The 10,874-nt window shown below is 29.8% G+C and overlaps 1 protein-coding gene across 1 annotated transcript in view; it reads left to right on the forward strand.

Moving 5' to 3' along the window:
• The first annotated feature begins 7,398 nt into the window (after positions 1–7,398).
• LOC105619249 (uncharacterized RNA-binding protein C3H8.09c) overlaps positions 7,399–10,874 on the forward strand; it is a 101,797-nt gene continuing 98,321 nt past the window's right edge. Inside the window, exon 1 of the mRNA XM_012200773.1 lies at positions 7,399–7,543. Coding sequence (XP_012056163.1) covers positions 7,399–7,543 — 145 coding nt within the window. The remainder of the gene's footprint in view (positions 7,544–10,874) is intronic.

Raw genomic sequence — 10,874 nt, forward strand, 5'->3', positions numbered from 1 at the left:
ATATATATATATATATATATATGANAATAGAAAAAAAGAAATTATTATATATATATATATATATATATAAATATATAAATATCATTTTTTTTTCATGAAATGCTTTGGACTTATAGTACGTATCTCTATGTTACGAATATGCGGTTCAACTGAACCTTTTCGCAATATTTCAAAAGGAGATTTGCCAAAAAGATGAAAAAATGCACAAACACACAAGTTTGGAATTGCTTTCAAGTTGAGTCACCTGGTAACGTTGATGCAACATCAGCTGTCACTGAGACAGTGTGTGTGAAACTGTTCTCTGCCAAGGAACTAAGTTTGCATTGGATGTGGAACCGCTTAGCATTGGCATTAACGAATAAATGAAGCAAAAGCACAATAGAACTGGCATCAGAATGGGACGGCTCCCATTTGACTATTGGAATAACCACATTACATTCATTGAACGATGAAATTGGAAAACCAGCAAAAGATAGTGAAACGATTTTTTTTTGCGTTTCTCAATATTTTAATATTTTACTAATGTTATTTTCACAAAAATTGCACATTGTCAAATTGCTTGGAAAAAAAATATTATATTTAAGAAAGTTTTCTCACAGAAATAGCTTTTTAAGCTTTGCCGTAGATTGCAATTACATTTTACAGAACAATCACGCTGCAATAGAAACAAGATTATAAGTTAATTAATATCATTAACCGTTATGAATTGTTTCAGTGAAAATTGCTTTAATATCGAGAACTTTTCTATTTATATATAAAATAGAAATTAATAGAAAAAATAAGTTTTTATTATTTGTCAGTCTCGTTAGTTTCCCAAACTAATGTTTGCAAAAAACATCTATTCTTTAATCATTCATAAGACATAAATCTTTAGCTCTACGTTGATAATAACAGTATTAAAAATAACAATAATAATAGTATTAAAAAATAATAATAGTATTAAAAATAGGCTAAAGAGAATGACATGTTTCTTAACCTGAATTTCCGGTTTTTTAAATCGCAATTGCTGCGGGATACGTAGAATTATCAAGCGACTTCGGTTCTTTATAAGCTTCTTAATTCGCGCCGTAAAGTTTACTACGTAGGTCGTCGCGACGCGGCGAGACAGCAGGGAGAATTAAATTTACGTTGCCTCCTTCGCAATTAACATTGCGTCGCAAGTTCGAGATTACATCGAAAGTCGAAACGAGGCTCAAGGCAATCCTCCAAGGTCGTTCGCAGATAATTAGATTTCGCCGCAATTGTAAGTAATTTTGCGTACCACAATTGCGCTGATGACACTCAAGAATATCTTCGAATCTTTCTCTTATTCTTTATTCTTTTCTGATAAAAATAATTGAACAGCTACATGATATACAGAATAATTCTGAAATTTTTCTCAATTTTTATCTAGAATAATTTTTATCTAGAATTTTTAATCACAAATGCTAATTAATAACGATAATTTCAATGTGGATTGATCGATATGGAGTAGGCATAATATATGAAATAGGCATAATATATAATTAACACATATTAATATAAATTAATATGAATAGATATAATACATTTTTATTAACAAACAAAAAGTTTTGTCTATAAAACGTTCTATTTTTGTTTTTATATTATCATTTCTTTCTTTATTGTTTTAACACTTTTTATTATTGCATTAATATTATTATATTAACAAGACTAGTTAGTTTCAATTGAATCTGTAAACTCCCAAATAAAATTATTTATTTATGGTTTCTTTGTACTATTGTTAACATTATTGCGTTATTATACATGTATTATGTCAATCAAACGTTTCGATGTGTATGTGAATAAGTTTTGTTGCATTGTGATTGATTCTAACAATGTAATCAATTATTGATTGCACAATATTGCGTCACTTAACACAATGTACTCGTACGTTTAGTGTAGCATAATCAGTACGCTATTAATTAGTGTATTAAGTCTATTTTAGTGTTTATATAATATATATATATATATATATATACGATAAAATTTCATCTATAATTTTATGCTGTGTAATAGAAAACATTTGCAACACAGTTATATCATTTATTATTTTCTAAATTATTCTTCAAAAGATATCACTGAGATCTCATAATTCAGTTTAGAATTAATTACAATAAATGTTTGATTTTGAAATGAGGCATATCTCAAATATCAAATGAATAGAATGTATTATATGATATGATTATGTGACTAATGTCATAATAAGCATATCTTTACATTGCATACTGAATGCAATAGCAATAATATAAAATATGTAATATAATCGGCTATTACAAGAATACATAGTACGACACACATACAATAACATCAATTTAACCGAGTAGAAATTATCAGCAAAATAAAGGTTCGACATATTTTTAATCATGGAAAATCTTCCTGCAATATGCAATGAATAGACCTATTGTAATAATTAATATTTAAATTTAATGCGTAATTATAAATTACAAATTAATTATAGAATGATATATGTTAATATGTAATTTTGTAATTATAAATTATACAGATTATGAATATGTAAATCTATAATCACATATTACGAATTATTAGAGAAACAGTAATTATTTATGAATTGAGTTAAATAAACCATTGTCACACGAATACTAAATTTTTAAACTGAAAGGCCAGATCTTTATTATATTTTTTGAGGTTTCGAAAATAAATACGCTAATTCTACATTTCTTATTGCGAGTATCTTATGCATTGAAGTATTATTTAATGCATTTAAGTATTATTTATCATATTTCAGATTCTTTAAATCTTGCCGTCATCATTCGAAGTTTTATTATTTTCTTTTATGAATGATATCGCTTAAATTCCTTTGCACAAGCTTCTCTCTCCTGTTTTCAATTTCTATCTTCTTCGTTCTCACTTCTGCGGTTCACTTCCAGAGTAAACATTTGTATAACTTTCACCTCGCTTCACATTTGCTCGCATCTTGCAGTGAATAGTTCAAAGTAAACGCACATAATTGTTTACTTGCATCCTTTTGCCAAGAATTTAAGGTCTTCCGCTCGTCAATTTTCCTAATTAGTGCTAATTATTCGAGCGCATGCGTGCGAAAAATTCCGAGCGAGATCAATTTTATGCGCATAAGTTTATTCGTGGAATCTATAACGTATCAAAACGATATAAAATCATATAATTATGTAAGTTTATCGGTGTTATAAATGTAAAACTAATTTTTTTCATTAAATAATAGGGGAAGCTCAGGCAAAGCAGATGTGTTAGATTTGGGAAGAAAAATGACAATTAAAATTTAAATCGAAAATCTTTTTTATTCTTATAATTTTATTAATGAAATCAACTTTGAAATAAAATAAAATTAAATTTAAAAACTTGAACATTTAAATGTCTTTTTAGTCAAAACAAAAAAAAGAGAAATCAACCGCTTTATTCCTTTGGACAAAGTGGACGTCGAGTGGAATCACTCGAGCAATGAGGATAAAATTAAAAAAAAATCAAAATTAGTGTCAGCAGTCATCACAAAAATAACTGCCAAATCTTCTCTAGCGCGGCCTTCATGAATCCATTGGTGTACTGACTGTACTGGATCCAGTCTTCAGACGGTGTATTCTTCAGAACACACATCATATTGCGTTGTGCAAAAAAAAAAAATGAAATGTAAACAATGCATTTCGCTCAAAAGATCGTCTGTTTTCTCTGTTTTCCTGGTATTTTCAGTGCAATCATATACCGGGTAAAGAGGATGGGCCACTTTGCCCAAAGAAACTTGGCGTGAATTTGAAAAGGCTAAAATAAGTTTAAGTAACAAGTGAAAAATTTTAATCTCGAATACACATTTAAAGACAGAGAATTCTTATAAAAAAATCATTCACACTGATTAAGAAATAATTATTGCTAATAATTAAGCTATGTACCTTAGCGAAAATCGCAAGAAAACACACAATTTCTTTTATTTCTCTGTCAATGAGCGCAATCATATTTGTTTTGCACTTTCAGTCATTCCTTCAATGATTAGAGATTCATAGCATTATCTCAGATAGATAAGCAAAAATAAAACATATTCGCTTTTTGGGGCTTCCTGTATATTTTTTTTAGTTTTATTAAAAAAGTCAAAGTTCATTTGATCTTTTGACTCAGCTAAATTTTTAATAACCAAATTTATATATTATGAGCTATTGTTATTAGTTATTTTCGGAGAGCTTGTAGTATTCTATTGTATGAGCTATGGTAATGATTTATTGAAATGGCGTAACCACAAAGCGCAAGATAGAATCAAATACATCGAGAATTCGGTTTAATCGAAACCTCAAAATGATGTGATTTAATTCTAGCTAAACCAAAATACACCTGTCCTTTCTGTTATTTGAATATTCGGATCTTAGAAGAGATTCGCACGATTTGAAATTCACACGATAATATTTTGATTATTTATTAAATTTTCTAATGTTGCTAAAGTAGTTTAATAAAATCATTTAGAATATAAAATGGCTCAAAGCGATATGATATTTATGAATTATTTTTTGCTACTTGCCGAATTTTGAAGACAGTCAGTGTCAATACTTTATTCCGATATCTGCGGCACATAGTTTCTATGGATATCTAAAGAGCTGAAGAAGTTGAAACCACTTGGAAATCCGCAAGAGAGGAAATTATCGAGACATCCAAACTTTGACGGTCCGTAGAATAAAATTATGCGACAGCTTTTGCAGCTTTTGTTTCGTTTCTTAACATAAATTATGAATAATCCTCCAAGTTCGTCCTTTCCAGAACTTACGTCGTCGTAAGACAAGAGTTGATTTTAATATAATAATGATAGCTATAATCAGCATATGATAATAATATAATTTTAGTTATTTTACAATACAAAGTCATATATAAAATAGATATTTATAATAAAATTAAGAGAAAAAGATACTTTGACTAATAATAACGATCGCATTATTGTGCGTAATATAAATTTGAAATCTTCTATCTTCTATGGATAGATATCACAAAATCGATTAATAAATTAATAAAAAACATTAATAAATTGTAATTAAAAAGTTATCCGATAATAAATTATTAAAAAATAATAGTTATAGATAGTTGAGGAGTTTTTTTTTTAAGAATATTGTATATCATATATTTGTATTTTTGGATAAATGGGAGAAAAATTCTGCAAATAAATAAAACAAATCATTTCTATCAATTCCATTTTATTATGAGTTGCGGAGAGAGCGTGAAAAAGTTATACAGTATTGCCAGTTATAATCAAAACAAAATAAAAATAAATATTGATTAACAAACATTTACAAAAACTGTTTTTCTACATTTAATTTAATAAAATGTGTATTACAATAAATATCTGGAAAAATGAAATTCTATTCATAAAATAATTATTTTAAAAGGAGAAAGAATAAATTTCTACAGTTTCCAAATCACAATTCAATATGGGTCTACTTTGAGAAAATATATTTTCATGAATATTTGTGTAAGAAATACGTAAGAACAATTAACGTTTCAAATAGTGGGCATACCTTTGGGTTGGCTCGCGCCGTAAATAACGGGCGACGTGGTAGCTGAATTCTAGTCCAGTCCAACTAGAACGTAATTAGAAATCCGCCACGAGAATCATTGCCAAGTGCCGAGGTGATTGGGATTATCGTGCGCTACAAATTTAAATTATCTTAATTTCTCCAATAATGAAACAACTAAATGTAACGTTATTTTGCGATATTTTTCATTCTTCAGTAATCACAAAGCTACTTTATTTATTATAACAATAATTAAATCTCGAAATTATCAATGCAAATTTATTTAATGCGACTTTTAATATCTAATCAAAAAGCTTTTAATGACTTATGTTTACGATATCGAAGTAATCAGCTGATTAAATTTTATGATGGTAAGATTTAGTCAGACATTTTAGAAACGTCCGCTATTGCTTTAATAGAGGCTAATATTACCGGGTTCACTCTGCGTCGTAAAATCGGAAGCGAAACGACAATTCTTCGTCGATTAAATTCGCCGACGCGTCGATTACTAATTTTGACGTGCAAGCCAATATCGGCTCCAAACCTCTGGGCTATCCCGCCGTATAACTGTCGATATTTATGGAGAACAACTCTTTAATAAATACATGTATATATTGGCGTCGTGCCGGTGTCAATCGCCGTCCTGATACACCTGTGAAATCGATAATCGTTTCTCGTTTATCGGTGATGCGAGCTTTTTGATGATCTCCCGATAAACTTTTCCGTCGCAAGCAATCAAAGTTACAAATTGGATTCGTGCGACGAGCGACAGCGAAGTTATGCGCGATGTGTTGTAAAAATAACGTGGAATACTTATTGAGGATTTCAATCTAGTTGAAAAATCCACACATTCATATGATCCATGATAATTATTACGTTAATTATTATTACCGATAAATGTCAATTTAATGTTGTTTAAGCCCTTAAGTGATATACTGGATTATACGTAATGGCTTTGCTGTGACCTTAATCGTATACTCCGTTTCCTTTAAATTCAATTCGATATGGTTATATCCATCTTCAGCATTGCGATAAGATGGTATACATATATATGGCGTGTTCGCGCATACATCATTAAATGTATTAATCGGTTAAATTCAATATAGATATATAGCTGTATATTAGATGTTGCGAGAGATTATACGATGCATTTTAGTCATTTAAGATTCAATACATGCAGATCTAAATCCATCGTTCAACGATTGGTATATGTACCTAAGTAAAGGATATAAAGCAAATAAAACAAATGATAATAATAGTAATGACAACGATGATTACAATACATGCAGTGTAGCTTTCTAGCATCAAAGGGACATTCGCGATCGCTAATTGGCGCATCGTGGATTAATTAACGCCTCGCAATCCCATTGTGCAACAGTTCGTTTTCTACTTTTGCGTAAAATAACGTGTAAAACTAACGAGATCGTTAGTGGCAACCGACTATTTTTGCGGGATTAATCGATGCCTGTGCCGATTAATTGAATTAATCCATTATTCTCCCTTTTTCTCATTTCTTCAGCTTTATTCTAAAAAATAATGTGACAATGTGAAAATGAATATACATCTGCGTTAAATTAATTAAATAAACCTAAGTGCTTCTGAATAACGAAGATTGATATCGCATCTTAATTTGTTTGAGATTCCATTTTAGATATCTGTGTGAGATTAACTTTTATCTTCAATATTTTTCTTTTTAATTGGAAGATACTATGAACGTTATTTCTGTCTTGAATAAGTATTCTTTAGATATGTATTTATTATAAATTAAAAATTTTTTTGCTAAAATGATTTTTATAATCATTTCACGTGGACTTTGTGAAAATGTTGACATTTTTTTGTGCTTTTCATTTCATTACTATTTAAAATATATAGAAAGAGAACTAAATTTTGAATTCTCCTTTTTCTCTGATGTTTTCAGGCGATGAAGATGAGCAAAGTGGGCAACCAGACTAATTCGCAGGACCCACAGGCGGTGAATTCACGCGTTTTCGTCGGAAACCTGAATACATTTCAATGTAGCAAGACTGATGTGGAACGAATGTTCCAACGCTATGGTCGCCTGGCTGGTAAGTTTAATATTATAGTAAAAATTATTTCTGATAAAAAATAAAGTTACTGATTGTGAGATAAAGTCATTAAAGATTAACTACCAAAAGTTCCGCATACAAATTTTTATAAAATATATATTTCAAACTGAATACGCTGAAAAATAGAACAATTAAAAGCAGACTATATAAAAACGTAGCTAACAAGTGAAATGTTAAAAAATACCGGTCAAAAATATCTGTTGAAAAATATGCTTAATAATAGATCGTGGAGAACGAAAAGCTTAAAAATATCTTGTTTAAAAACAAGAATAATTTAAAAATCGGTAAAAAGTTCCATGCTTTTGCAAAGTGATATTATGAATATATGTATATAAGTAAAAGAATTTTATTTAAATTATTAAAATCTATATTTTTTCTGCATTTAGGATCAAATGTGTCTCTTTATAAAGAGCAAATCCATATCTAGATCGGTGGGTTATCTGATTTCATTTATCTTCCCTGCATCTTAATTCGTTTCAATTATACTTCGCGGAAATTTAGCAGCCTGGCAATTCCATCGGAATAATTTCTTCTCAATTCTTTCGCACACGAGCGCGAACGTTAATCCTGCGAGCTACTTTATTTTCTGAATTTAAAAAAGCCCACGATATTAATAAAAGTAAGATAGCGACGAAAGAAAGATAAAAATCGATTATTGTGCGAAAAGAAAGAATCATTTGATTATTTCCGAATGTTCTCGATCCTTCCTAAGGCATTCTCGATAAATCGAATCGCGTGAGAAATCGACGGCCTGATAACATTCGATAATTCGCGATCGAATAACTTATTATCCGGCGCGGAAAAATTGCATCGAGAAGAATAGTGGAAGGGGCAGCGGGGCTCCGGGAAAATAGGATCTCGGTAACGCAATTTGTGCCACGGCGACTTGACCTTCGATAGCTCGAATTGGATATCCGTCGGTCTCTAGTTTCAGGAGGAGCGGCACGATGACTGCCGCTGCCTTCTCTTCCTTTGTAAGCCGTAACCTCGTTTACTTCGCAATCGCAGGATTTGTTATCCCGGAAAATCATTTTTCTGCGGGGTCTTGTCCCTTCTTGGGAACAAAATTACGATTGCGATCTAGAGTGATAGATAGACGAACGATGATAAATCGAGAATGACCATGTGAGGTCGGCCATGATCGACGATCAAGATAATATCAAATCTCTCGCTCTTTTTATTGAATCTATATTGTAAACTATTTATTACATGGAAGGGATAGTTTTTGTCGAAAAAGGATTTTGTCGAAGTAAATCTTTTTTCAACAAAAATCTAAAACTTTAGCTTATAGATACAGATCTGAAAATAATTTTGGATCGTCAAAATAATGACGTAGGAATCGTAAGTATGATAAGTAATGCTACAAAAATATTATATGCATTTAAAATATTCTAGCAACAAGCACCCTATGTAATTATTTTGATTGTTCAAACAAAATTATTTTTAAATCTGTATCTAGATAAATTTTTAGATATTTTGACTTTTTTCCATGTATAATTCAGCACAAAAATATCTCAACTTTAATGTTAATTACATAAAACAGACTTATAAAATCTAGTTAATTTTTTCAAAACATTCAAAGTTATAATTCAAATAAAGATTTGATTAAAGCAATGTTCATTTGAGAAATTAGTTAAAGAATACAATTTTTATTTGTTCTAACTCACTCTATTTACACTTTATACTTACATATTAAGTTCAACATAAAAGGGGTATAAAAAGGGTGAATATATAGTACAAAAGGGTGAATACATAGTAGGTGAATAGTATAGTAATATAGTATAGTATATAGTAAATAATATAATAAACCAACGAGATAAAATTTATATAATAAGAATGAAGAATGCTGCAAAATTAGTTTCGTGTCGACGCAAGTGATATTGGTGTTCGCCAAGTACATCGCCGGATATCCTCCGGACTGGGAAGTTATCCCACCCCGGTCTGTCCAGCAAAATCGCAATTTCAAATGTCGGATGTCGAAATTACAAGGAACGCTGCTAGCTGCCGATAAACAGCTTACTTTCTCAATAAAGGACGAAGACAATAAGGGCAACTTCGTCCTTGCAGGAATTAAGGCGCTCTCTGGATTAGAGGGACGCCGATACGAAGGATAAGCCGCGTCCTGTACGGAGGCGACGCCGCGTGCAATGCGCGATAGCAGATAAATTACAAATTCTACGAATCGAATATCTCTTTTACAAACAACGTTTAACGCGAAAATGTATACAGTCTCCGGCTTTCTGGAGAATTGCTTCTTTCTTTCTGTTTGAAATTCGGTTTAAAAACGAAATCCTCAACAAAGATCGCTCTCATTTTAGTAATTTTTCCGTGTAATTTTATATCTTTCTTACACAATAAAACGAAGACAGATTATTAAATGCGTATAAAAATCGTATATGGTTTTGCTGAAGTATCTAAAAATTTAATTCTAGATACAGATTTGAAAATAATTTGGACCAAGGTCCAAAAAGATAATTATGTAGGATATTCAAGCTAGCTGCTAAATTAAATGTTAAAATTTTTTGCAGTATCATTATGTTTGAATTTCCTACATAATTATGTTGATTGTTGTTGTCTAATAAAGTTATTTTCAAATTTGTATCTAACAAAATTTTCGGACATTTAAAAAAAAATTTCAATAAAGCTACTTTTCTTTCCGTAGTAACAATTCTATCTTGAGTTCTTGCTTTTGTTTAATAAATACTTGGATAATGAATAAATAATATAACTAAATTAACGAGAAAATCTATACTATAAACTGAATATCTTAGTATTTAAATATTTTAATGTGAATTTTATATACATATTCAATTTTGCAAACTGCGCGCTGAAATCATCATTGATCTTGAAAAACGCATCATGGAACTATTTAGTAACATTACAAATTAAATTGACAAGCAATTTAATAATATTGCTGTTAATAAACATCTTTAAACCTAAATAATTTGTAACCAATTGTAAACCAATAATTACTATCATATTGTAAATAAATAATAATTATCGTATAGTAAAAACTGTAAGTACTAATAGATCAATTTGAAAAAATGATTTTTTTGACCAAAATTTAAACATTGATAATTCTATAGTGATTAAGTTTAAATATTTCGCCATAATAAAAGAGTTGGACAAATTTTTTTTAATTAATAATTATAAATTGATAATTTTTTTTTAATTAAGTAATTTTTTTTTTAAATAAATAATTTCTAATAAACTTTGTACATATATATTATTTAATGTCACACACACACACACACACACACACACACACACACACACACACACACACACACACACACACACACACACACAC

The sequence above is a fragment of the Atta cephalotes genome (assembly GCF_000143395.1).
Source record: "Atta cephalotes unplaced genomic scaffold scaffold00020, whole genome shotgun sequence".
NCBI classification, from domain to species: Eukaryota; Metazoa; Arthropoda; class Insecta; order Hymenoptera; family Formicidae; genus Atta; species Atta cephalotes.